We start from the raw sequence: 27,783 nt of genomic DNA, 5'->3' as shown, positions 1-27,783 counted from the left end.
TGATTCTTATCAACTTCTAAGAGCTCTTTATATATATCTTGACCCTTGTCTTTTACATTACCAATTTTCCCCAAATCTGTTATTAGCTTTGTTTATAGTATTTTTTACCATACAACTTTCAAATTTCTACATAGTCAAATATGTCTGTCTTTTGTTTTATAGCTTCAGAATTTTCTTTCTTAATGACGATCTTCCTTGCCCTTGGCCAGTCTCAAATACTATAGCTCTTCAGGGTTTAATTTTAGGCTCCCTTCTTTTTTTTGTCTACAAAATCCCTAGTTGATGTCATCCATTCCCATTGCTTTAAACCTCCCCCAAATGCAGATGATGCCCGAATGTGTAGCTCCAGCCCAGACCTTTGAGCCTCAGTAACATGAATCTGTCTACTGTCAGGGGTGTGCTAAGTCCTGGGGGATACAACAGTATGTGGTCCCTGCCCTCCAAGCTTATTAGAGGAAGTAGATACTGTGTTAATTTAGAGGGATAACTGGGAGACTTGATGATCTCATACACATTTTGTACTGCTATAAGGGAAAGGCTACAGCCAAAAGATTAGTTCCAGAATATATGTAGAACTACTACAGATCTATTAGAAAATGTCAACTCAATAGAAAAACAGGCAAAAGAAAAGAAAAGTAATTCTTGGAAAAGAAAACCTGAGCGGCCAATAAACATGTAGGACAATCAATTTCACTAGTCATCAGAGAAAATAAAATGAAATACCATTTTGTTCAGGGCACCTGACTCACTCAGAAGAGCATGCAACTCTTGATCTTGGGGTTGTGAGTTGGAGCTCCACATTGGGTGTAGAGATTACTTAAATTAATAAATAAAAAAAAACTTAATAAAGTAAAATGATATAGGATTTTTTAAAAACCACTGGATTGGCAAAATTTTTAAATCCTGACTACTTCAAGTGTTGAAAACATGAGGAAAAGAACTTCTGCTGGTCAAAACTTATAATGGTACAACCACCTTTGAGAGCAATTTGGCAAATACCTAATACTGACAATACACCTACCCTTTGATTTAGCAATTCCACTTCAGAGTGTCCTTAGGGCAGTGCTTCTGAATCTTTGATGTACATATAAATCACCACGGGGCCTTGTTAAAACACAGATTGTGTTTCAGTAGGTCTGGGGAAGGACCAGAGATTCTTAATTCCTAACAAGCTCTTAGGTGATGTCATTGCTGCTAGTCCAGGGACACCTTTAAACAGCAAGGCCCAAGAGAAACTGATGCATATCCTCAGGGGACATACACAGAGATGTTCATTAGAACACTGATGATATTAACGAGCTTCTGAAAACTATTGAGGTGAGTAGGTAGCTAAATTCGTATGGTTAAAAGCAAGAGTTAAAAGGAACTAGAGTTGCACATGCCAACTGAGATAAATCTCAAAAACAATGTTGAGTGGGCAAAAAAGCAAGCTGCAGGAAGGATACAAGAATAGGATATTTAACATTTTAAATAATACTGTGTATTGTTTAGAGATGTATGCCTATATGGTAAAAGAATGTAGACTTGCATGGGAATGATAAACATCCAAATCATGACAGTGATTACTTGGGCAAGGCAGGGGCCTGGGGATAGGGAGGGCATATGGCACTCACTTCGGTACTGTAATGTTTTTGTTATTAACCTGGGTGAATGGTATGCCCAGTTAAAGAATACAACTGTCATATTTCTATTTTTTGTACATCTCAAGTATCTCATTCAACAACTAAAACAACAAAACAAATAGGCTCATTTTTTAAGATGAGGAGCCTGAGGCTCAAGAACTGACCCTGTGCCAAACTTCAAATCCAGGCTGTGCTCCTTTTGCATCACGATGCTGCTTTGCATTAACAAAACAAACAGGTTCACCAAGTCAGAAGCAAAACTACCTCCTCAGGTTTGGTTTCCACAAAGACTGAATCAAACTGTATCCTCAAGTGTTTGCTGTAGGACGGGATGCCCCTGAAAAGCACAGGTTTTGACCTCTAATAACTAGAGTTCAAAACAAAGTGCCTAAAAACATTTGCTTTGTTTTTGGACATGGTCTGAATCTTTTTTTTTTTTTTCTGTCCCAGATAAAATATGGCCATTAGAAGAAGCCCATTATTCAAGAGAAAGGAAAACAATACCCAAACACTTGACAATACCCAAATGTGAGTTTAAGAAGCCCCAGAAGAGTCCCTTTTTGTTCATCTGGTTTTCCAGGGGCAGTGAAGCGGAGCTGGGGGATGGAGGAGGGAGAGCAGGGGGTACTTTCTGTCAAGGTAGTGTGTGCACCCGCCAATTTGGGAAGACTTGAAAAAAAAATGTTAGAGGAAGCAAGTAGTCACAGGCTAATTTTACTATGCTCGCTCTGCCACCCAGCACGTTGCCTACCTGGCCCAGGCCTGTTTGAGCACCCTCCCTCTTTGTTCTCTTGGTTCCTTTTTCCTGGCCCTTGAACCTGGTTGTGCCTCTGTTCTGCCCCAGATCTCTTAGAAATATGTTAGTGGCAGGGAGATTAGTAGTAAAGGGCATGGGTTTCAGTGTCGGAAAAAACCTGGGTTTAGATCCTGCCCGTGCCGGGCGCCTGGGTGGCTCAGTTGGTTAAGCGTCTGCCTTCGGCTCAGGTCATGATCCCAGGGTCCTGGGATCGAGCCCCACATCGGGCTCCCGGCTCAGCGGGGAGCCTGCTTCTCCCTCTGACCCTCTCCCCTCTCATGCTGTTTCTTTCTCTCTTAAATAAATAAATAAATAAATAAAATCTTTAAATCCTGCCTGTGCCACTAGTGAGGAGCTCAGGAAACCCGAAGCAGCGAAGGCAGGCCAGTGCTGTCCACAGAATGTGGTAGGATGAGGGATATGTCTGTATCTGCACTGTCCAGTGCGGTTGCCCCCAGCCCCAAGCGACTACTGAGCACTTGAAATGTGGCTAGTGTGATGGAGGAATTTGTTAACAAATGTATTTAATTTTAAGTAATTTAACTCAAATAGCCACGTGACTGATGGCTCCCATATTGGACAGAGCAAGTCTAGAAAATGGAGAACCTCTCCTCTCAGAGGATCGAGGTGGTAACGGACATGAGACACCCTGCTAAAAGGCCCTACTGGTATGCTATATCCTGCCCTGAAAGACCGTCACAATCTCAGGCACTGCCCCTTCTGGCGAGGCCGCCTCGGGGAGTGTGCCTCACCTCCCAACACCAGATGCAGCTCGACATTTTCAGCACTGCCTGAGGATGCAACTGAGGCAGCCTGGTGTCAAGAAGTTTGCTTCTTCCTCCTGTTCTTTTGTCCTCACTGTGCTGATTAAACAGAATGACTACATTTTCAGAAACCCATTTTTAATTAAATTCTTATATGACACTACTTGGCATTTCTTTAATAGTAAAGTTTCCAGATAGAAAACGTTACTCATTTTCTCCAGTTAAACTAATCATATCATTATGTACCAACCGCTTTAAACTAAAGAGACAATCTACCTCCATAAGTTAAAAATACACGAAGATAGGGGCGCCTGGGTGGTGCAGTCGGTTAAGCGTCCGACTCTTGGTTTTGGCTCAGGTCACGATCTCAGGGTTGTGAGATTGAGCCCTGCATCAGGCTCTGTGCTCAGCACGGATTCTGCTTGAGATTCTCTCCCTCTGCCCCTCCCCTGGTTCATGTGCTCTCACTCTCTAAAATTAAAAAAAAAAAAAAAAAAAATTTTTTTTAATGAAGACATCCATTTTCAGAAACACAAATCAAACAGCACCAATTTTATTTTATAGTATTTATTAAAAAGTTCCTCTTGTAAAACATGAGTGATTTTGGTCCATATCTTATTTTCCATTTGGCTTTAAAACATTTTATATTATTTACAAAATGAATTGCAATTTTTATGATTATACATAATTTTTTTTGACCCTTGGAATATTACAGTTTCAAGTAACTAAAAAATAAACACCTGGCAGACTAAGTGTACTGAAAAGTACATAATGAACATATTTAATTACCACAGTAATTTAAAAGTCTTGATCTTTACCTCTTAAGATTAAAATTCACTATCATGAAGTCATTCAAGAATCTCTGGAATTTCTCTATTATCCACAATGAGACTATGGATAATCCCTTCTTTCCGCTTCCCACTACTGACAGCCTTTATGTAACAGTCATGGGTCCCAACACTGAAGTGAGTTTCAGTCCCGTCATCTACAAACTCACCCTAGGCCAACAAAAGAAGAAGGAATTAGTGTTCCAGAAACATTTAACTTTGTCTAGAGCATTAACACCATCTAAAAAGGGCGGCATAATGAAGTATCTATTAGCTCAATGTTAAACTTTGGGAAATTAAAGTTAGAAGCTTGTATCACTAGATGCTTTTCCATCTCTGCTGTGAACTGAACGTTTCTTATTTGTACCTGCTTACTATCTTGAACAATCTTAAGTTTCAGAGGAAAAAAGCCCCTTACATCTCGTGGCTGTGTGTCTGTAACATGCACTATGAGATAAGAGTGACTATTTTTAAAAGTAAAAATAATAAGCATGATAGCAAGCACTTATTTTATCCCGAGTCACTTACTCTATATCAAGAACAGTTTGCACACGTTACTTCATTGCACCTTCACCATAACCCTGACAGAAGCACTATTACTATCCTCACCGTACAGGCGAGGGAATCGAGGCACGGAGTGGTGAAATAACTGCGGGAGGCCCCAGTCAGGAAGGGAGAGAATGTTCTTACCCACTCCGAAAACCCGATTCCTCAGATCGTAAGGCGGCTTACAGTAAAATACACAGATAACTAAAACCGAGCACTACCCAATCTCGCCCTGTTCTGTCCGCACAGCAGCTACCAGCCGCGGGGGGCAACCGAGCACTGAATGTGCTGAGTCTGAAATGCCCTGTGCTGTTTCAGTGCAAAATACACACGGAGTGTGGAAGACTTAGAATGAAACAGAATGTGAAATAACTCTGAAACCTTTTTATACTGATGTTAAAATACAGTATTTTGGATATAGTGATTTAAATCAAAGATATTATTAAAATGAACTTCACCTTAAAACTTTTAAAATGTGGCTACTAGAAAAGTTACACATGAAACTCGTGCCTGTGGCTCATGTTACATTTTTACTGAGCAGGACTGATCTAGAGTACAAAGACAGGGGCCAGGTAGTGCAGAGAAGAAAGGAAGAAGAGGAGGCTCTGAGGATGAAAGTGGAGTATGGCGGAAAGCAACGAAAGCACAATCAGACTTAAAACTTGGCTTCGAGCTTCCTGGCAGCCAGAGCAGACCGAGCGGGGTCCCGCGCCTACGAAAGCACTGGATGCACAGGGGAGAGCTTTTTCTGAGCTGTGGGGAGGATTTGGCCGGTGGCTCTTTACCGGAGGTGTACTGACACCACCACAAGGACCCTGCAGGTGCACGATTTGCCAGATACATAATCTTGGTCATGGAAAGAAAAAGGAGGAAATAAACTGTAGCTCCCAGGCAGCAAGAGCAGGTGTGCGCATCCTGGGGAAGGCGGCCCAGATGCGGAGCTGCAGAAACTACTCTGCAAATTAGGTTCGAGTTACAATGAGGAGGCACCTGGGTTGTAAAGAGCTACTGTCCAAACACTTGTGGTTCCCTGCTAATTACTGAGGAACAGACACTGTGGATGAACATTACTTTCAACTTCTTATTTACAACCACATTCTTAATACCACAAAACAACATTCTCTTTACATTTGCATTGGAGAATTCCTTGAGAGTGGGAGGGAACAGGATTCAAAACTGCCAACTCGGCATCTAGAGAATTCTAGGGTAGGAAGGAAAGGACAGGAAGGACCAGTAGGGGCCTGATCCACGCTAATGATAACTGAAGGTATTCCACAGGGGTCACAAAACACTGATGGAGCTCTCCAAACGTCTCTGCATAAAAGAAGTCTCTGTCAGTAGATTTAACCCGGAGAGTGAGTGGCTCAAGCTCTGGTGATGGATTCTGAGTGATCCCTGATTAAATAACCCTTCAAGAATTCAAACCAGGATTAAGAGAGAAGCATCTATCTTTGTAACATTTGATTTCCGGCACAGGCACTTCCTCAGAAGCAGACAGCCACAAGACCCAGCAGGTAGGTCCTAGATAGCTGCTGAATAAACGCATCCCAGACCTCCTGCCCTCTGAGCACCTCTCTTCACCTTCCTATACCTACAACAGATGAAGGGGACAAGGGCAGCACCTACCATGGGGCAACCAGCTAAAACATGGCTAGAGCAGAGTGGGTCTCAAGCCCCAGTGTTCACGCCAGAAGCCAGCATGCAAGGCGGGGACCAGGGATAGTACCCCCCGCTTGCCAACAGACCCCCCAGCCCTGGGGAATTTCCACCCAGGGACTGCAGCTCCCAGTCCCACACTCCCCTGCTCCCCGGGCTAGGCACACCACTATTTCATTCTCCCTGAAATCACTCCAATAGTCATCCCGCCCACCCAGAGCCGTAATAATGCAAGCAGCTGACAGCAAAGGCCGGACACTCTGGGGTTAGATGGGGATGTCATCACGCTTGGCTACAATGAGTGGGGCAGCCTCTTGGCACTGCTGGTCTACAAATTCCACTTGTCTTCTGGGGTTTGTGACAGGGCCCTTTCCTATCTGCCTTCGTGTCATCTGACATTGTGTGTATCACTTCTTTTTCAAAAACTTCACTTTTAGAAAAGTACTATCTGCTTTGAGGGTATGGTGTAAAGCCTTCCCATTCAGAGTGTGACCTGTGGGCCGACACACCGCATTGGCACCAGGGGAAATGTTAGATTTTGCATTTTAACAAGATCCCAGGTGATTCCTACACATGCAGGTTTGAGGAGCTGCGGTATGAAGCCCAACCTTAACTTGGGCAAACAGAGGAGGATGCCAACCTCTGTGGGGCAGTTTCTGATATGTGAATTCCTTTTAGGACAGAGCCTGGTCTAGGAGAGGAAGGGCAGCGCGTGAGGCTGGGGCCAGCTCTCAACATAAGGCGTTTCCAAGCCCTCCCTGCCCCAGGCACTGTCCCGGAAAGGCCTTCAGAATTTGGAGTCAGGAGTACATCATCTCTCTCTTGTTCTTAACCAAGAGGACTTTGGGTTAATTATCAATCTCCACCATTAGGAAACACAGCAACATTTCAGTGGCAACCCTTACCCACGGCGCTAAGAGTAATCAAAGGGTCAACTTACTGCTGTCTCCATTCTTTTACCATTGCACCATACGTCCATAGTGTCTTTTTCTGTAAAAGCAACAAACCAAAAGAAACCACTATAATCTATGACTCAAATATAAAGTTAACTCTATTATTTTAAGAAAAGTTTGATATACTGGATTTCTAAAACTCCATTAACTTTTCACAGCTTTCCAATTCTTCTAAATTTGAAGAAACTACGTTTACTCTTGGTTCACAGACAAAATAAAAATGAAACAAAACAATCTTTTAGGAGACGATCATGGCCCCAGTACAAATGGATGAAGCCCTGTTGAGCAAAATAAACACTGCAACACGAACTTCAGTATTGAGGACGCACAGAAATGAGTGCAAGGAGGGGCCTCGCCACACAGACTGGCATCAGTGACCAGATGATCCCCACCCCCGCCTTTCTTTTTTTTTTTTTTTAAGTAGCAAAAGTTTTGTAATTTATTGGAGTTATTTATAAGGATAGTAAAGCTGTTTTCTTTTTTGTTGTTGTTGTTGTTTTTGTTGTTTTATTCTTATGTTAATCCCCATCCACCCCCGCCTTTCACACAGAGCCAGGTGGATGATGGCATAAAGAGGCCACCAAGAAAGGCTACGACAGGGTTCACGTAGGATGGACAGCATTCAGGCTCAGAAATTTAACCTTGAATTTCCTACTGGATGGCCCAGTAACCTCTATGCATTTTTGTAATGCTTTCATTTTGGCGAAGAATTATTGGATCATAAGAAAAAATGCAGGCATCCCTGGTGGACTCTGCTGACACTATGGAGCAAAATGCTGCCATGAGCCAGCTGGGCATTAGTCAAGCTATCAGGGCTCACTTGGGGAGGCGTGTACATGTGTGCACGTGTACACAAACACGTGTGCATTTCGGGGGAGGATCCCCAGGCCCACTTGCGAATATTAGTGTCCTGGCAGGTGGCGGGAAAGACCACACTCATCAAGCAGTCACAAGATGAGCTGTGGGTGTTATAATGAAGCCTAGAACTGGGACCTGGGTGCACCCAGGGGTCAAAAACTTGCCTGCGGGTCAAGCCTGGGGTGCCAGTCAGGAGCTTGTCTACTCCAGGAACACAGTCTAATAGGGACTCCTTTCTCCCCACACCTTGAGACAGGGGTCTCAGAGAGCGGAGAGAGGCCTCTGAGCTGGGCTAAAGGGAGAGAGAGGCCGAGGGCCCCGGCCTAGGAGATATGGGCACTGGTTGCCCTGGCGGCAGCCTGAGCGGGGAGCATCAACAGGCGCAGCTGTAGGGAAACTGAGCTTGTCCCAACACCTGAGCAGGGCATATGGTGCTAAAGTAAACCATGCTGGTGGTCAAGACGGGAATTTTATTTAATATGTCCACTGAACATGCGCAGGTATCAGATTTTCTAGAAAGCTATTATTAATGTGCCTCTGAAGGAACCTGCTAACCCAGAAGCCATAAAAGAAAAATGGAATATATTTGATTACATAAAAGTAAAGAGTATTTCTGCATTACTTAAAAAAACATGTACACACATAAGCAAAGTCATACAATAAACGACAGACTGGAAAAAAATAAGCAAAACTCATAGGACAGACAAAAGTCTAATCTTACTAACATAAAGACTCCGAGCAATCAAGGAGAAAAAGACCAACAACCCAAAAGGAAGTGGCTCAAAGGACACAAAAATGCATTATCAGAAAAGACAAACAAAAGGACCTCAAATGTGAAAAGATGCTCAACCTCACTTAATTTTGAAAAAGGCAAATAAAAACAACACTGAAATACCATTTTTCATGTAGCAGAATATTAAAAAAAATTTTAAGATCTGACAACATGCTCAGCTGGAGAAGCTGTGGGGAAATGAGTACTGGAAGCACAAAATGGTAAAAGCACCAGGAGGGGCAATGGGGCACAATCCACTCAAATGACAAGCACAGTTATGTTGAACCAGCGATCCTATTTTCCCACTTCTGGGATTTTATGCTAAGGAGATAATGTCAACTATATTCCAAGAGGCATGTGAACAAAGCTCTTCATCCAACACTGCTTCCAACAGCAACAGATTAGGAATAGCCCAAGTGCCCAGCTGTCAGGAGCGAGTTGAATGAACTTTTATTTATTAGGAGATTGACTCTAAGAAAAAGTATGAGGAAGCTCTTTATGTGCGGTTATAAGACGATCCTCAGAATATATGAATAAGTCAATAAAGCAAGATGCTTTTATGAAATAAGGTAGTATTAAAATTTTGTATTGGCTTGAATCTGAATAAAGAAACACTGGAAGGACTCACTATTAAAAAGGGCTTATCTTTATTAGGGAAACAGGGTGGATGGGAATAGGGATGGAAGCAAATTTCTCCATGTATCTTTCTTTTCATATTGTAATTTCTGAATCATATGAGTATAGCACCTGTTTAAGTATGTATGTTAACAAAAGAACCTATGTATACAGTATTAAATCATGGCTCAGATGTGGATGCAGGGAGTCATAGGAGGTCCTGGAGCGTGTGCACCTTGCAGCCTCTTCTCTCTGCCTGCCTGCAGCTTCTCTAGAAACAATGAATGAGCAGCTTTAACATATGCCCAGATTATGCTCTTGAAATACCATTTTCCTCTAAAAGAAACCAGGGCTTCTTGGAGAAAAGGGTGATTCCACATCTGAGTAGAAGATGTTCAAAATGAGCCTAGGACATCGTGTCATACCAGAAAGCAAGGAAGCTTTCAAAGTCTACCAAGGATGTGTCAAAAGGACTCAGGAGCCAATCTAAAGAGCACACCATTGGCCAAAACTGGGACAATTTGATGGCCAATAAGAATAATAACTTCAGTTTGTTGTAATACACATCAAATTGTTTAAATCTATGAGTTAATGATTAAAAAAAAAAAAACCTTAACGATCACCTTTAGAAGAAAATAAGGAGCCAATTCAGTATTTTGAAAACTAGTAAAGGGAAAACAAGTGTTATTCTGCATTTCTTATATGAATTGTACCTCTGTACAACCAAATAGTAGATGACAAGAAGTTTTTCATTTTAGAAATATTCCAGAATATCACCATTTGGCAACTGCTAAGGAATTACTGGATGCAAAAATTAGGTATTAATGGTTGCCAACATCAAAAAAATTTACAAATGGGGCGCCTGCGTGGCTCAGTTGTTAAGCATCTGCCTTCGGCTCAGGTCATGATCCCAGGGTCCTGGGATAGAGCCCCGCATCGGGCTCCCTGCTCCACGGGACGCCTGCTTCTCCCACTCCCCCTACTTGTGTTCCTTCTCTCACTGTGTCTCTCTCTGTCAAATAAATAAATAAAATCTTTAAAATAAATAAATAAATAGGGTGCCTGGTGGCTCAGTCGGTTTGGCGTCTGCCTTCGGCTCGGGTTGTGATCCCGGGATCCTGGAATTGAGCCCCGCGTCAGGCTCCTTGCTCTGCGGGGAGCCTGCTTCTCCCTCTCCTCCGCACTTGTGCTCTCTCTCACTATCTCTGTCTCTCTCTTTCAAATAAATAAATAAAATCTAAAAAGAAAAAAAAAAAATAAATAAATAAATAAAATAAAATAAATTGACAAGCACCATGTGCCTCTTGATAACAAAACTATAAAGTAGTCTGGCCAGAAAAAAAAATCAAACCTAAATTTAACCAATTCTTCAGTCAACAACAAATGTATAGGAAACAAAAACAGAGGTGAGGGAGCGCCCGGCTGGCTCAGTTGATAGAGCATGTGACTCTTGACCTCAGGATTTTAAGTTCAAACCCCACTTTGGGTGTAGATTACTTAAAAATAAAAACTTTAAAATTATATATATTAAAAAGAAAAAGAAAAAGAAACATCACGGAAGTGCAATCAACAAAATCCAGACCACAGGAAACTCTTCAAGACAAACTGATCCAGTTTCTTCAATAAATAAGCTATACAGGAGTTTCTGGGTTTTTTTTTTTTTCAACTACGTGCATTTAATTACTTGATAAACATTTTTCATTTTCTTAAAATTTATTTAAGTGATTTCTACACCCAGCGTGCGACTTGAACTCACAAACCTGAGATTAAGAGTCACGTGCTCCACCAATTGAGCCAGCCAGCGCCCCAAACATTTTTCTTTTTTTTTTTTTCAAAGTTTTTATTTATTTATTTGAGAGAGAGAGAGGAAAGTGAGCAGGAGGCAGAGGGAGAGAGAATCTGAAGCAGACTCTGCCCTGAGTGCAGAGCCCAACACGGGGCTTGATCCCATGACGGCGAGATCATGATCTGAGCCGAAGAGCCAGAGGCTTAACCAATTGAGCTACACAGGTGCCCCCACATTTTTCATTCTTAAAAAAAATTTTTTTAAAGTACATGCTAGCATTTGACTAGACTGTAGACTCTTTAAAGGCATGGACAACATCTCTTCATCTACATATCCTCAGTGCCTGATATGCTAACTGGTATTTAGTAGGTACTCAGTATTATCTAAATAAATGAATCAATGAATTAATGAGATAATCCAAATGGTCTTAACTTTAGTGATATGAGAAGCAGGAAATACTGGGAGTACCAGAAGAGAGAAAAGATAGTAACTTGTAAATATTTGTCTCTTAAGTTTTATAGGCCCAGTGGAAACAACATAGATGGCAATCTGTAACAACAGAACTTAGCTCAAAGATCAACGGCTTATTACTTTTTATTTTTTAATCTACTTTATCTGGACTTTGACAATTTTGATGTGCTGCCGTACTAAACCTCTTGCTACCTAGAGAAAAATTCCCTTGTTACTGATCAAGCTTAAATTTCCAACTGTCTCTAGATATCCTTTTAAAGAGAAATATCAATAATAACAGAAATATCAATAATAAATAATAACAAATGTCTACATCTTTTTTAAAACCTGTTTAAAAGGTTTCTTTTTTTCTTTAAAAAAATTTTTTTTAATTTCTTTTTTTAAACCTGTTTATAATCTCCAATCCATCACTACAAAATCTGGCTCTCATATAAATCAGTCATTTAAATGAATACTTCGTTCACATAGGACACATCAGAAATACACCTACACACACTTACACTCTCTCTACTCCGATCTCCCATAAAGGGTCAGGGTGGTTAGGGGAACTAATTAACAACCATCATAAAAAGCCAATAAATTCTGCAGAAACGGCACTCACTTACCCAACACAACTCTAAAGTCCTCACCATCCAAATGTAATACCCAAGTATTGGTGGTTTTTGACCTGTTCTCCATATACTTCTTGAGACTTTTCCCATTAATTTCCAGAGTATACTCATATGCAAATCCACTGACAGCATCTATATTTATGGTTGCTTTCGTCTTTGCAGCTCCAACGCAGAAGGTTTCTTTGCCCACTAGTTTGAACATCCATTCTTTTCTTACCTCTTCCTAAGCAATAAAATATAAAAGTTAAAAACACACAAATGGAAGAAAATTTAATATTTAGCTTTAGAAGTGCTATAATTAAAGTGAGTAAATAGCAATGCTATTTAGATGTAATTTTATTACTCCATGATTCAAACAGTTTAGAAAATAAAAGCACCTCAAGTTTAAATGTTATTGTCTATGGATCCTATAACTATTATTAGTTTGCTTGGTCCAGCAATATGATCCAGGCCCAAATATAAAGATAACCAATGTAAGAGAAAAGCCTTGAATTTACATATGAAGAATCTATGTTAACAAAATCAAGCTTCTATGTATACCATATTTCACAAAATAACTTATTTTTTTCCTACCTTCCCATCTACATATACCACTCGTTTGCCTGAGGTGGTCCCATGTTCAAACTCAATTTTATGGACTCCGTCACTTAAAGCAACATCCCAAACGGCTACGAGATCTGTCATTTTTTCCAGGCTATAAGGAGGGCTAAGGGAATAAAATAAAGCAATTACAATAGGCCAAAAACCGTAAGAAAATAACCAATTAATATTTCCAAGATGAAAATATCAGATTTTTTTAAACCCCTAAAATTACAAGATATTAAAGTGACAGTACCTAAGAATTTCTACTCACAGTACATATAACTATCTTCTTCCTCTTATGTACTCTTCCTTTAAGATGAAACTACTATATATGGGTATATAGTCGGGTAATTCCAAACAAAGTCACCTTAATATTAATAGGATTAAGAACCCATCAGTTTATCCAGGATAGTATTCTAAGCTGGGTTACAGAATAATGCTTGGAAAGGTCAGTAAAAAGTCTCTACTTCTTCCCTACATCCCCATTTAAAAAGCACAGTATTTAATTCTGGTTTTTCTTTTTCAGATCATTCACTCCAAAACAAGAACTCTCCAAACCTTTCAAATTTAAATCAGTTAGGATTCATTTTAACAAAAAGGGTTCTAATTTATTATACTGAGAAGAGAAGTCATAGAAGAAATGTCCTATAATAAAAGAAATAAAAATGTATGGAAAATGGTAATTCTTGTCTTTACTATAGTAATCTTATTTAAAAAAATAAAGGATTCTGTTTTGTCATAAGCTTCTGGCACAACTTAAATACACCTTTTAGATATTAATATTTTAATATAAAATATATAATGCTTATCATATCTGTGCCCTGTGTGAATGCCATATATTATATTATGTAATACCTATACAAAATATATTTTGAGCCTGCTCTCTTAACTACGTCTTACTCTTTATTCACTCTAATGTCCTCTGTGTACTCTAAACAAGAAATGGTAAGTGGACTGATTTGATATCATTTTGAAGTGATTGCCAAGAACTCTGTGCTACGGCAGACTTGGAGACCTTACATCCAGGCCCTATGGGAAAAGATGTGTCCCACTGGTGGCCACCTCCATGCCAGGTGTTTACTACCCTTGCTCTCAATCACAGAAGAGCAAAACCATGCATTCTGCAAGTTTATAAAATGTGTCCTTAACCAAGTAGCCTGGATAAATAACTCTTGAGTGATTAAAACAATCTTGAAAGTTTCAAAAGCTAGTTTTATTGCCATGCAAGACATTTACCTTTCATCATCTTCAAAGACAGGACTGTCGCCTCCAGATGCCATGGTTTGGCAAAACAGTCTTTAATCCAATTAGCAGGCAGGAAAGAAAAAAGCAGGATTTGCAGCAAAGAAAGATTGAAAGCAACAAAGATAACATCTGTAAAGGATTTTTTTCTAAATTTGCAATCCATTTCTCAAATTGCATGCAGTTTCTGATGAAACAGCTTTTACATACAATAGAATTGCAATCTCCAGTTTTCAGAAAAAGAAATTAAGCCATGCAAATTGGCCGATCATATTTTTCCGTTATAAATTTATAGTTTCCCAAAACTAGAGACAAATATGATACCACATCAGAGCTGCAAGAGACCTAGAGGTCCTCTGGGTCCTGCGCTTCTCAAATTGAGAGGTATAAGAGGCCCTCAGGGTATGAGGCAGTGGGTCAGGGAATACTTAAAACTCCAGAATAAACAGTACGCATCTTTGGGAAGCATCAATGTTACAGGGTGGTAACAAATTTAAAATGCAATCTTAATATTCAATTTTAGAAGGCTATATATTATGGTGGAATATATAATTAAAAAAATATTTTAGGGGCATCTGGCTGGCTCAGTTGGTAGAGCACGTGACTCTTGATCTCGGGGTTGTGAGTTCAATCCCCACGTTGGGGCAGAGCTTACTTAATTAAAAAAAAATAAAAAATTAAAAAAAAATTTTAGATACCTTCAAAGAAATGACTAGTTTGCAGGAAGCAACCAAGGATATGCTAGTTTGCTTTCTAACAGCAAACTTAATTTACCCACTTACTCAAGCCCACTTAATTTACTAGTGCCAATAATGAATCCACAAAAGTTATGTGGTTTGCTCAGGTCACTAGTAGGGCCTGAGCCAGAACTAGGGCCCATAACTCCCATGCAGTTATCTCAGAATTAACTAGGCTGTAATACTAATTAAATTTTACTAAAATCAGAAGCACACATATATTCACACATGCATAGGAAACCCTCCACGTTTGGAGATTTGGGATTAACAGCTGTATCCCTTCCAAACCTACTGAAAAATAGCTACAACTATTTTTTGCTTCCCAGATCTACTCTGTCCTAGCCTTCTCCCTATAGATGCCCAAGAGTGCTCTCTCCTTGTTAAAAATGGAAGATTGCCAAACTTATTTAGCTGGAAACAGGCAGAAGCCACAAACTGTTTTTAAAAAGATGTTAAAGAAGGGCGCCTGGGTGGCTCAGTTGGTTAAGCGACTGCCTTCGGCTCAGGTCATGATCCTCGAGTCCCTGGATCGAGTCCCTGGATCGAGTCCCGCATCGGGCTTCCTGCTCGGCAAGGAGTCTGCTTCGTCCTCTGACCCTATCCCCTCTCAGGTGTTCTCTCTCTCTCATTCTCTCTCTCTCAAATAATAAATAAAATCTTAAAAAAAAAAAAAAAGATGTTAAAGAAGAGATTAACACTGATAAAAGCAATCCAGCAGGCAAGGAAAACATAAAAATTTTAGAATAAAAAAAGATTCAAACACTTTGTACCTAAAATAAATCCCTTTGTTTTGGGAGCACCTTACAAATTTGTGAACTTTTCTAATCTCAAGAAGCCCTAGGATATCTCCTATGAAAGTGGAGGGTATCCTCCAACTACAAAAGCAAAGAGAATACACAGCAATAGAGGAAGCCAAATAGCATAATATAAACTTGGATAAGCCATCCTTTGCAAATCAGAGTGGGCTTAGGGATATCATTCAAATTTTGCTTTACAACTTTTAGAGACCCTAGAAAGTTCAGTAATTCAATATTCAAACTTGAAAGAACTGCCCAGTTTTCCATTATAAGGAACTTCAGTATTATCACACTACGATAAGGCATGGTACCATCTTAATTATAATAACTTTTCATATAGAAGTATAAAAGACAACACAACAAATTAGAAGGGAAGTGAGAAATCAAGGTCACATTTATTTCTTGAAAATTTTCCCTAAACTATCGACATTCATTCATACATTCATTTATTTATGGAGTATCTATCTAAAGTGCTGAAAAGTTTTGGAAATAGTGATGGTTGCACAAAATTGTAGATGTACTTAATCCCACTGAACTGTACACTTAAAGATGGTTAAAATGGTAAATTTTATGTCATATGTTTTTTTACCACAAATTAAAAAAATAATATTTTAATATACAAAAAGACATTGGATTATACACTTTAAATGGGTGAATTGTATGGTATGTGAATTACACAAAAAGGAAAGACCTAGGTGCCCTGCTGGTAGTGTTTCTTGGAATGTGACTGTATCTATAACCAAAAGATGATCACAACTGTCCTTGTCTACCTTACTCATTTGAAAAATGAGAAATATCTGTCACACATCTCTAAGTTACAAACTGGACTTAATAAACACATGTCATACTCTAAATTCATTCACCATGCTAATAGTTATCAGTGACTTATGTGCCAGGCACTGAGCTGGACACTAAGCTCAGTGAGGGGCCCTAGAGAGACCAAATGATGATTATGACACAGACATGGGGGTGTCCTTGTAAAGAGAACTAGTAAAGGACAGAATGGGCCCACAGAGAAAGGATCCCAGCCCTACCAAATGGGTGGGAAGGCCAGAGAAGACTGGTTTAAAACTTGAAAGAAAGGAATTAATCCACTGTCATTCTTAAACTCTTATACACATACTTAATTTTCAGGATCATGTGACCAAACTGAAAAATGATCATTACAAAGAATATTCCCTCTATTTTAGCACAAAATTTTAAAAATGTAAATGAAGGGGCATCTGGGTGGCTCAGTCGGTTAAGCATCCAACTCTTTTTTTTTTTATTTTCTTTATTTTTTATTTATTTATTTAAGAGAGAGAGAAACAGCATGAGAGGGGAGAGGGTCAGAGGGAGAAGCAGGCTCCCCGCTGAGCCGGGAGCCCGATGTGGGACTCGATCCCAGGACTCTGGGATCATGACCTGAGGCGAAGGCAGTCGCTTAACCAACTGAGCCACCCAGGCGCCCAAGCATCCAACTCTTGATCTCAGCTCAGGTCTTGATCTCAGGGTGGTGAGTCCAAGCCCTGCTTTGGGCTCCATGCTGGGCATGGAACCTACTTAAAAAATAATAAAATAAAAAAATAAAATAAATGAAAAGGATGGAAAAACAAATTCCATTTATTTTCACTGATGAGGATGATGTCACTCACTTGAAACTTTTTTTTTTTTTTAAGATTTATTTATTTGACAGAGAGAGAGACAGCGAGAGAGGGAACACAAGCAGGGGGAGTGGGAGAGGGAGAAGCAGGCTTCCCGCCAAGCAGGGAGCCCGATGCGGGGCTCGATCCCAGGACTCTAGGATCATGACCTGAGCGAAGGCAGACGCTTAACGACTGAGCCACCCAGGCGCCCCTCACTTGAAACTTTTTACATGTCTTCCAAGAACGCTTTTTGAATATCTAGGCATCAACATAATCTTTTAAAATCTCTTCCCTAGCAATTCAACGGTCACGTTTCAGAGTAAGACTTAACCATTAAGACGTTTCCACTGTTCATCTAACCCAGCTTGAATTTTGCCTTAACTTGGGTTTAACCGCACTGGGGGCTGTAATGGTCTGTCCAAGCTAAACCCAAATCCGTTTTAAAAATTACTAAGATATTCATAGTTCCCTTTTCAGCAAAAGCTCTAGGTAAGGCCAGCCACAAGGTCACTGTCCAACGAACAGGTGCTGACACTGTATGTCGAGACCCACGTGAAGCACTGGGACCCAGCAAAGTCGGTCAGGAAGCTCCAGGAGCCAGGTCTCCCCAAATGCTACCGGAGGTACAAGAACCGGTAACTTTTCTGAGGAGCATTTTTACAATGTAAACCACAAGCCTTAGGAGAGATCACTCTAAACAACGGATCACGCTCAACACACTAGACGTAACAGTGCTCAATGAACTGCCTTTTTTTGTATTAGCTACAAACTGAAAACCATGTCCACCAGCAGGGAAGGACGCCATGAAGTAAATCACAGTCCCGTCACTCAACAAACTGCACGTCCAGCTGGGGCCAGGCCCCGGGGATGGATGCTGCGGTCAACCTGGCACACAGGAACGCAGTCCAGTGCGGCCAATACAAAGGACGCAGAAAAACACGAAGAGCCACGGTTAGCTGCGCATGCTGCATTCTTAGGTAAAGAAGCCAAGTTGCAGCACCTTCCGATCTAGGCTTTGCAAAATGCAGTCTGCTCACGCGTCCAGGAAAAAAGGGCTGGAAGAGGATTATCTTAAGGTCGCAGGGCCTGGCCAGGTAGGGGCGACCCGAAGACTGCCCCCCCCCCCCCCCCCCCCCGCTCCTTGCCTCTGCCCTCCGCCGGGCAGACACAAGACGTCCGGAACGCACCCGGCGCGGCCCGACGCCTCACCCGCCCCGTCCCACGGTCCGCGTAGACACCGCCCACCGCTCGCAGCGCCCGCCGCCGCCCGGAGATGGCCGCCGCCGCCGCCCTGCAGCGGGAACGCCGGGGGCTGCGCGCAGGGGCTTCTGGGGCCTGGCCCGGGGCCGCCCCACCTGGGCCACGGCGCTCACCTGGCCGCCGAGCACCGCGGGAGGTTCTGGGCCACGCGACGCGCGTGTTCCCACTCCGCCACGTAGGCCGCGTGGCCTTGCTCCCTTCGCCGAGAAGCGGGCGCTTCCTCCTCGGAAGCTGGAAGCTCGGCCGCCGCCAGTTGCGAGCGCGCCGACTCTGTGGCGCTTCAGGTCCCCTGAGGTGCCCAGCGCAGGCCGCCACCCGCCCCCCAGCACCGCCGATGCAGCCCCCGCCTGCTGCCTCAGCCGAGGGCTCTGCGCTCTCTGCAGAGGCCCCCCGTCATCCCCAAACCCCAAACCTTAAGTCCTGCACCGCGTCCCGCCGCCCCGGGCTGGTAAGACCCGCTGATAGCAGGCGCGGGGCCGGACGCTGGGGATAACCTGGTGGCAAAAACAGACCTTGTGTCTGCTCTGAAGCCACTGGGCAGGTAAATCTGATTATGGCATTCGCCCCTTGAAATCTCGTTATGGGTTCCGGTTACTTCTGTAAAGACCCAAACTCCTTAAGGCGCGCATGAGGCCCCATGTAGATTCTCAAATGTTGCAAGCTTTTTCTCTCCCCCGGGCCTCTGCAGATGCTCTTCCCTCTGCGGGGCACTCCTTCCTGCCTCTGCCCTTAGCTATCCTCCACTTTGTTGTTGAGCTTGCGCTTCAAATATTTTTTAAGGAAAACTATCCTGTCCGTGAACACTTGCAGCCCTTGGAATTCTCCTTAGTCCTTGCAGTTATTTGTGTGATTTTTGCTTAATGTGTAACTTAATAGTGGACTGAGGTTCTTGAAGGCAGGGGCTATGGCCGCTTGGCTCTCAATCTTGTTATCTCCCACATCGGCACAGTGCAGGCTCATAGTAGGCTCTGATAAATACTTGTTTAAAGAATGAATGTAGAGCAGGCCTGGGTGAGTTTCAGGTGGTTTCGATTTTCACTGTCACCAGCGGAGAGGGAGGAGGGTTGTTGAGTGGGCCATTTGAGGAGGGCAGTGAGTGGTCCCTGTAGAGAGTGTGCCCAGTGACAATATACAGACATTTGAAGGGATTCTGGGGGGACTCTGAGGGCCCAGAAGATTGGGGGGCATGGGGGCATCGAGGCCCCATTGTGTAATTTCTTCCCCCCGCTTGAGGTTAACGTATTGTTTCATCTTTAGGGTTGGTAAGAGTTGAAGCAGTTTCTAGATGCTGAGCCAGTATGTGAGAGAAGGGGGATAGAGAGATAAGAGGGAACAATCTATTATTTAGTTTAATCAGTCTGCAAAGTAATAATGACTGAATTCTTAAGCAAATTATGTTATAAGGATTCTGGTTAGTGAGCACTGATTTCTTGTTTGCAACCCTGTATTGAAAGCTCCTGGAAGACAAAGACTTTTCATATTTGTATTTTCTTCTAAACCAGTGTCTTGAGCAGAGAGTTTTCAATAAATGTTGAAAGAATGAGGTAGGGGGGAAAAGGTAAAAGGCCCCAGAGTGGAAATTTCCAGCGATGGGACCAGGCTAGCTGAAGACATGTCCCTAATTACTTTTTTTTAGTCCTTAGTTCTTCTGAGAAACAATCCTGGGTCATTGGGCTAGGACCAGGAAACCCTGCTTGGGGAGCAGCTCTGTGATACTGTGTAATGAAGGATTATATTTTCTTGTAAAACTTTAGGAATCTGGATATCCTTTACAAGACCGTTAAGGTATAATTTATTGGATGCTTGCTATGTCCTTATATATTGTTACTTGTATTTTTCACAACAGCCCAGTACTTACATTATAGAGAGACCCAAAGCCCTTCAGAAGTTGCCGAGCCAGCATGTGGAGCCAGGCTTGTGGGATTCAAAAAGTTCATGTTAACGGGGCCTGTTATTACAAAAGTGTTAGTTGTGCTTGAAGAAATATCTGGACCCTTCCTTAGAGGCCTGGGAAGCTCCTCTGCCCATGGAGCACAGAGTACATTCATGAGGTGTACTCAAGTCTGCACCACGAATAGGCAGTGCAGTCTGATTCCTCAGCTGGCTTGTTCTATGTCACTATTTTCTGTTTGGGTATAATTTCTGGGATACCTGGAATTGAACATACCAGTTTGGGCTACATTTTCCACCTACTCATTCCCGGGGCCCAGGACACTGAGGGTAGCATTAGTCACTTGTTACTAGACAGAACTGTTACAGAAAAAGGTCTGAAGAAAATACTGTGAGAGGTATTGAACTTGAGTATAAAATGTATTCAGTCAAGCTGATCCTGCTTTTGACTTTACTATTTTTTTTTTCCCTCAAAGTAATCTCTATGCCCAACATGGGGCTCAAACTCACAACCACAAGATCAAGAGTCACATGCTCTTCTGACAGACCCAGCCAGGTGTCCCGTGCTTTTGACTTTATTCTAATTCCCAGATTATTTCCTTGTTTCCCCAGGAAGTACCGAGATGCTGGTTCTTACCTCTTAAACTGCCTCTCACTGATTTGCCCATTGACATCAGTGATTGATTGGATTGATTGACTCCTTTTTTAAGATTTTATTTTTAAGTAATCTCTATACCCAACATGGGGCTCGAACTTACAACCCTGAGATCAAGAGTCACATGATCTACCGACTGAACCAGCCAGGCCATCAGTGATATTTTTTTTTTCATTCACCATCCTCCATGCTTTCATTGGGCCTCCTTTTGAAAAGGGAATTGTTAATGCATTGACTGATTTCCTGAACTTACTTTTTAAACAACGTGAATGGAGATCAAAATAAAAGGGAAAAGTTACATAGTCTGATACCTACAAGACTTAAAATTTTCCACCTGCCCTTCCCGTATTGGTCCAGCCTGAACTACTGGCGATATGTTTATTATTTTTATTTTTTTAAGATTTTATTTCTTTATTCATGAGCGACAGAGAGAGAGAGAGAGAAAGGCAGAGGGAGAAGCAGGCTCCCCAAGGAGCAGGGAGTGCGATGCAGGACTCGATCCCAGGAGCCCGGGATCTTGACCTGAGCCGGAGGCCGATGCTTAACCATCTGAGCCGCCCAGGTGCCCTGGCGATATGTTTAGAGGAAGAGGCACCGCTGCTTTAGAAACAAGCGCAGGGCTCAAAACTGGCCTCAGAGGAGTGTGTGTCAGAGTCAGTGCCAGTACGCACAGTCCCCTGCTGCTGGCCGTGCTGCTGCCGCTTAGACATCTTCCTCTCTGCCCAAGGACGCTGTGGCGCTACCTACACAAACAGGGAAGGTGGAGAAGCAGTGAAACAAGGTGATTTTGTAGAACTTCAAACGGGAGAAGCTTGACGAGTTCAGGAGAACGTAGGTGTTGGTTTGAGTCATGTGGAGGCTGGGGTCTGTAGATACACCCTTAATTAGAGCAAGGAGCCAAAGAAGGCAATACATACACATGTTCCAGTTGGTTAAGACTTGGTAAAAATTTGTACCATGTTTATTTAGAGAAACTTAAAAAGTATAGAAAATAATACCCATATTCCTGCTACCTAGAATTGACTGACCATCATTAAATATTGGCTCATTGAAAAATTTCAACGGAAGAAAACATTGCAGATAAAAACCCGATTGGATTTGCAAGTCCAACACCATTACTTGCTTCTCTTCCTCCAAAGCCAATATGAACATGAATTTGGTGTTTCCTTGTGAGTCCATTTTCTGTAGTTACATACATGAATAGCTCATACCCATTAGAATGGCTGTTGTCAATAAGAAATAACAGGTGTTGGCAAAGATGTGGAGAAAAGGGGACCCTTGTGCACTTTTGGTAGGAATGTATTTTGGTGCAGCTACTATGGAAAACAGTGTGGAGGTTCCTCAAAAATATTAAAAAGAGCAGTGCCTGGGTGGCTCAGTCGGTTGTGTTCGACTCTTGATTTCAGCTCAGGTCATGATCTCAGGGTTGTGAGATCGAGCCCTGCGTTGGGCTCTGCGCTGGGTGTGGAGTCTGCTTAAGGTTCTCTCTCTCCCTCTACCCCTCCCTGCCCCTCCAAAAAAAAATTAAAAATAGACTACCATATAATCCAGCAATTCCGCTTCTGGGTATTTATCTCTCTCTCTCTGTCTCTCACACACACTTTTGTTCAGCCATAAAAAAGGAATTCTGCTATTTGTGACAACATGGATGGACCTTAAGGACACTATGCTAAGTGAAATTAGAGAATGACAAATATGTCTTTTATAGGTAGAATCTAAAAACCAAAAACAAACTCCTAGAGAACAGATAGGTAGTCATCAGAGGTTGAGGGGGGGAGAAATGGGTGGGGGGATATAAATTTATTTTAAAAATAATGAAAAAGGTGTTTTGCACTATCCCACTTTGAATTATATACTGTTAATTTATTATTACTAGTGTATTTAGCTTGTATCTACTATTTTACCTTTTGCTTTCTATTTGTCCCACCTTTGCTCTGCTTTTTGTTCGTCTTTCTTTCATTCTTAAAAGTAGCCTGAATTTTTGTTTTCATATTCCCCTTTTTCTGTCTACTGGTTTGGAAGTCATTGACCCTATTCCTGTTCTTAGAGTGGCTACCCTTAAAATTTTACATTGCACACTTCACAGAGCCTAAACATCCCACTCCTTCTAGATAATACAAGGACCTTGGAATACTCTAACTCCAATGGCTGTCCCCTTTCACCTTGTAAGTAACCTTGTAAGTCTGATCTGCATCTGTCCTTTTTTTCAGCCCACGCATTTGCCTTCATGATCATTATACTGAATTATACAATGTTTGTTTGGATTTATCTACATGTTTATCATTTTTCTCAACAATCCTTGTCTTCTTTCATCACTTTTCTTCTTTCTAAATTACATACTTAGAACTTCTTTTAATGTAGGTCTATGGTGATTTTTTTTATAAGACTTTATTTATTTGTCAGAGAGAGAGAGCACAAGCAGGGAGAGCTGCATGCAGAACAGCAGGGCAGGCAGAGGGAGAAGCAGGCTCCCCGCGGAGCAGGGAGCCTGATGCGGGGCTCCATCCCAGGACCCTGGGATCATGACCTGAGCCGAAGGCAGCCACTTAACTGACTGAGCCACCCAAGTGTCCCTATGGTGATTTTTTTTAAAGATTTATTTATTTTAGAGAGAGAGAGAGCATGAGTGGGAGGGAGTGGCAGAGGGAGAGGGAGAGAGAGAATCCTCAAGCAGACTCTCCGCTGAGCGTGGAGCCCCACTGAGGCTTGATCCCACGACCCTGAGATCATGACCTGAGCCAAAATCAAGAACTAGCTGCTTAACTGACTGAGCCACCTAGGCACCCCAGTCTATTGGTGATTTTTTAAAAACTTTATTTTGAGATATTTGTATCTGGGAGCTAGGGAGAGTCACTGACCTAGAACCACTTTAACATGCTTCCAGGGTCCTATCCAATGCAAGAATCTTAGACTCAGTTCCTCCAACTTACTCCTGGCTCTGCTGGTGCTCCTGAGTAGGCATTTACCATTAGGTAACACCCCTCTCTAAATCCTGCATAGCTATGGGTTCAGCTCAGAAATTTTTTTTCATCTCCTTTGAGATTTCACTTCCTGGAAAACTGGCAATGAAATAAAAATTATGGGTTTTCTGTAGCAAAAAAAGAAAAAGAAATTATGAGTAAATGTAGTCATGATAAGATCTTGCTTTTAAAAGTTATTTGAGCTATGCCTGGCTGGCTCAGTAAGTGGAGCATGCAACTCAGGGTTGTGAGTTCGAGTCCCATATTGGGTGTAGAGATTACTTAAAAATAAATCTTAAATATTTATTTATTTATTTATTTATTTATTTACTTACTTACTTACTTACTTACTTACTTACTTACTTATGCTACCATGAATGGCAACTGGAAATCTGTGTTAGAGTAAGACAGGATTGTTGTAGGGAGCTCATTCTTTGAAATTCATATCATCGTAATCATTACATTTATTCAGTATTTATTGACAGTCTGTTCTACGGCAAGCACTGGGGAGAATATAACAATGAGCAGCACTGATGGTTATTCCTCACTTGTGAAGTTTACATTCTAGTGGAGGAGGCACTCACAAAAAATGAGCAATCAGATTGTAGTAAGTTCCCTCCAAAATGGCTCCCAAAGATCCCCACTTTCTGGTATTTACATCCTTGTGTAATCCTCTCATATTTTACCATAGTTGGTCTGTGTGATTAATAGCATATAGCAGAAGTGATGATATGTCACTTCCTGGATGAGGTTATAAAAAAGACTTTTGCGTCTTTCTTAGGTGCTCACACATTCTCTTAGATCACTCCCTCTGTGGGAAGCTGTCATGTTGTGGGGGTACTCAGGCAGCCTGTGGAGAGGTCTGCTTGCTAAGGAACAAACTGAGCCCTGCCAATAACCTCATGAGTGAGTTTGGAAGTGAATCCATCAGCCCCAGTTGAACCTTGAAATGACTAACCGTGGCTAACAGGTTGACGGCAACCTCATGAAAGATTCTGTCCAGACCATCCAGCTAAGCCAGTCCTGTATTCCTGATCCACAGACATGTCAAGATAGCAAATGTTTGTTTTAAGCTTCTAATTTTAGGGATAATTTGTTATGCATCAGTAGATAACTAATACACAGACAGATGAAATAGCTGCAAATTGGAATAAACGCATATTCCCTTATGGTAGAGCAGATGCCCATCAAGAGAAGTGGTATGGTCAAGTGGTTAATGAAATAGGCTTTGGAGCCTGAATGCTGGTTTCAGATCCTGGCTCTGCCACATACTGGCTGTGTGATCTTAGCAAGTCTTTTTTTTTTTTTTTAAGATTTTTTTGTTTCAAAAAAAAAAAAGATTTTTTTGTTTCTTTTTGAGAGAGAGAGAGTGCGAGCACAGAGGGAGAGGGAGAAGCAGGCTCCCTACTGAGCAGAGCTGACGTGGGGCTCAAACCCAGGACCCTGAGATCATGACCTGAACCAAAGGCAGACACTTAACCGACTGAGCCACCCAGGAGCCCACTTTTTTTTTTAATGTCTATTTTCTAATTTGATCATTTGTAGAATGAAGATTAACAGTACTTATGTTAAGGTTGTTGTGAAGAGTCAAGAAGTTAGAAAAAAGTGTGTAGCCCAGAACTTGACACATTTTAAAGGTTCAATTAATATAACTATTGTTAGTCTGTATTCTTGAGCATTTGTTATTAATCTATCTTTTTTTTTTAAGATTTATTTATGTATTTATTTGAGAGAGAGAGCATGAGCAGGGGGAGGAGTAGATTCCCCACTGAGCCGGGAGACCGACGTGGGACCCGATCCCAGGACCCAGGGATCATGGCCTGAGCTGAAGGCAGATGTTTAACTGACTTAGCCATCCAGGCACCCCATGTTATTTATCTATTTGTTCGAGCTATTTGCTAATGGTCTTTCATACTGGAAAATGGCTATTGAAGGTGAATGCCCCTGTCTAAATCTGACTCAAATTTAGCAGTGCCATCTACACTGTATTGAGCACCTACTGTGTGCCAGGGACAATGCTAGGTCCTGAAAAAAGTAAGATATGATCCATGTCCCCAGAGTTCAAATTCTCATAAGGGAGGCAGAAACAAATGTATTCATGTAATTAAGGGTTCTAAGTCTAAAAGACTTGTGAGTTGAAGAATCTTGAAGAATTTATCACCCAAATGCCATTCGAATTTGGTATACTCCTTGTTATGGGGAGAAACTTGATAGGTCTATGCCTAGGAGAAAATTTGAGAATCAGTTTAGAAGTTCAGAAATGAAAATATCCGTTTTCATTGCTAATGGAGGCTGTAATTTATACTGGGGATACAAAGCACAGAGGAGAGCAGTAAGCTGAAATGAAGACAGGCTTTGGATCTCAGCTTAAATGTCACTTCCTGAGAGAGCCTCCTCCACATACCCCTGTTCTCTTCCTTCCTCTTCATAGCATTTATCATAATTAATGCTTATTTGTGTTTTTTTTTTTTTCATAAGCACCATGAGGGCAAGAATCTCATCTGGTTTACTCACCACTATAAACACAGCATCTAGTTTGATCTAGGGGCCTAATACATTTTTGTAAATGAATGTTAAATGAGTGTTTAGAACTATTAGCATCCTGGTGGGTCATTGAAGACCCATAGAAAACTTGAGATCAGGATGCCTGGCTGGCTCAGTTGTTAGAGTATGCGACTCTTGATCCTGGGGTTGTGAGTTCGAACCCCATCTTGGGTGTAGAGATTACTTAAAAATAAAATCTTAAAAAAAAAAACCCTCGAGATCAATGCAGCAGGATGCTGAGTCAAAGACTGAATTTGTGTGCAGTCTTTTACTTCTCTAGCAAAGAGAGGTGCCGGAAAGGCCTTGATGGTCCATAAGAGGGGAATTCCTTTGGAGGACAGTGCTGTAGAATTTCCCTCCCCTCCACTTGATACACACAAAATCCAGGAGGGATGAGGAGGAGGCTCTCTTGTTAGGAAATAGAGGGTAATCAGCCTTCTTGTGCTTTGAAGACTGTAAAGGATACTGGTGATCTTACATCTAGCATCCATGGTCCTCTTGGCCCTTACAGGACTCCAGTTTTACTCAAGTAGCCATACCTCCCCCTTGCAATTTATGTGACTCAAGGAGCACCCACCCCATTGCCAATTCCAATTATGGTAACCCCTTTTCCCTTCTGGAACCCAATCTTAAGTCTTCTTCACATTTGCTAGGCAGTTACTGATTGGGAGGCAGAGTATGTGCCTGTGTGACCTAATTGGTCAAAAAAACCGGAAGGAAGGATTTTAGATGGAAAAGAAAGTATATGGTCCTGATTGCTCCTGGTAGACATCTGGAAAACCACTTTAGTATGAATTTGAAACCTACCATGTTTAGAGGAGAGCAGAGAGACTAATAGACTGGGTCCTTGATAAGTTGTTGAACCATTGAGTTCACCAACCTTAAAGTCTGTTTTGCCAGTTGTGTGAGATAATAAATTTATTTATTGCTTAAGAAGACCGTTTGAATCAGCTTTTCTATTATCTGCAGCCAAAATGGTTACAACTGACGTGTAATATTTGACCTCCTGGCTCAATTAGTGCAGCTAGTCAGAAGAGTGGGCAAGTCACCCTATTGTCTTGGAAAAGGCAAGCAGTTGGATTCTGTGTTTCGACGGTTGAAAATGAAAATCTGTTTAACTAGCAGCTATTGCTAGTGAGAATAGCCAGGTAAGGAAAAGGATTGGGGGCAGAGTTGAGAACATGTTTGCGTAGGGCAGACACAGAGATCAAACT

At 41.8% G+C, this 27,783-nt stretch overlaps 2 protein-coding genes across 6 annotated transcripts in view; one reads left to right on the top strand and one right to left on the bottom strand.

The window, feature by feature from the left end:
* Positions 1–2,746: 2,746 nt before the first annotated feature.
* Positions 2,747–18,767, bottom strand: FAIM (Fas apoptotic inhibitory molecule). 5 transcript variants are annotated; one of them, XM_081827151.1, is made up of 7 exons: positions 18,634–18,763; positions 14,096–14,194; positions 12,851–12,983; positions 12,272–12,500; positions 7,152–7,201; positions 4,001–4,180; positions 2,747–3,653 (listed from the first exon to the last, which is right to left on the bottom strand). In XM_081827151.1, exons 2-6 carry the CDS (start codon positions 14,137–14,139, stop codon positions 4,031–4,033), a joined length of 606 nt encoding a protein of 201 aa, XP_081683277.1. In that variant the 5' UTR covers positions 14,140–14,194; positions 18,634–18,763; the 3' UTR covers positions 2,747–3,653; positions 4,001–4,030. The 5 variants fall into 5 exon arrangements, with proteins under 5 accessions (XP_081683277.1, XP_081683282.1, XP_081683288.1 ...); XM_081827156.1 differs by lacking the exon at positions 2,747–3,653 and having other exon boundaries at positions 3,731–4,180; positions 14,096–14,155; positions 18,634–18,709; XM_081827162.1 differs by lacking the exons at positions 2,747–3,653; positions 18,634–18,763 and adding an exon at positions 18,470–18,488 and having other exon boundaries at positions 3,731–4,180; positions 14,096–14,155.
* Positions 18,768–18,871: 104 nt separating this feature from the next.
* Positions 18,872–27,783, top strand: part of CEP70 (centrosomal protein 70) — a 101,588-nt gene continuing 92,676 nt past the window's right edge. The window contains exon 1 of the mRNA XM_081826981.1: positions 18,872–19,061. The gene's annotated coding sequence lies outside the window, so the exon portion shown is untranslated. The remainder of the gene's footprint in view (positions 19,062–27,783) is intronic.

Source organism: Leptonychotes weddellii, chromosome 1 (assembly GCF_054177405.1).
Source record: "Leptonychotes weddellii isolate Sample4059 chromosome 1, ASM5417740v2, whole genome shotgun sequence".
NCBI classification, from domain to species: Eukaryota; Metazoa; Chordata; class Mammalia; order Carnivora; family Phocidae; genus Leptonychotes; species Leptonychotes weddellii.
This window is presented reverse-complemented; position numbering and strand designations above follow the sequence as displayed.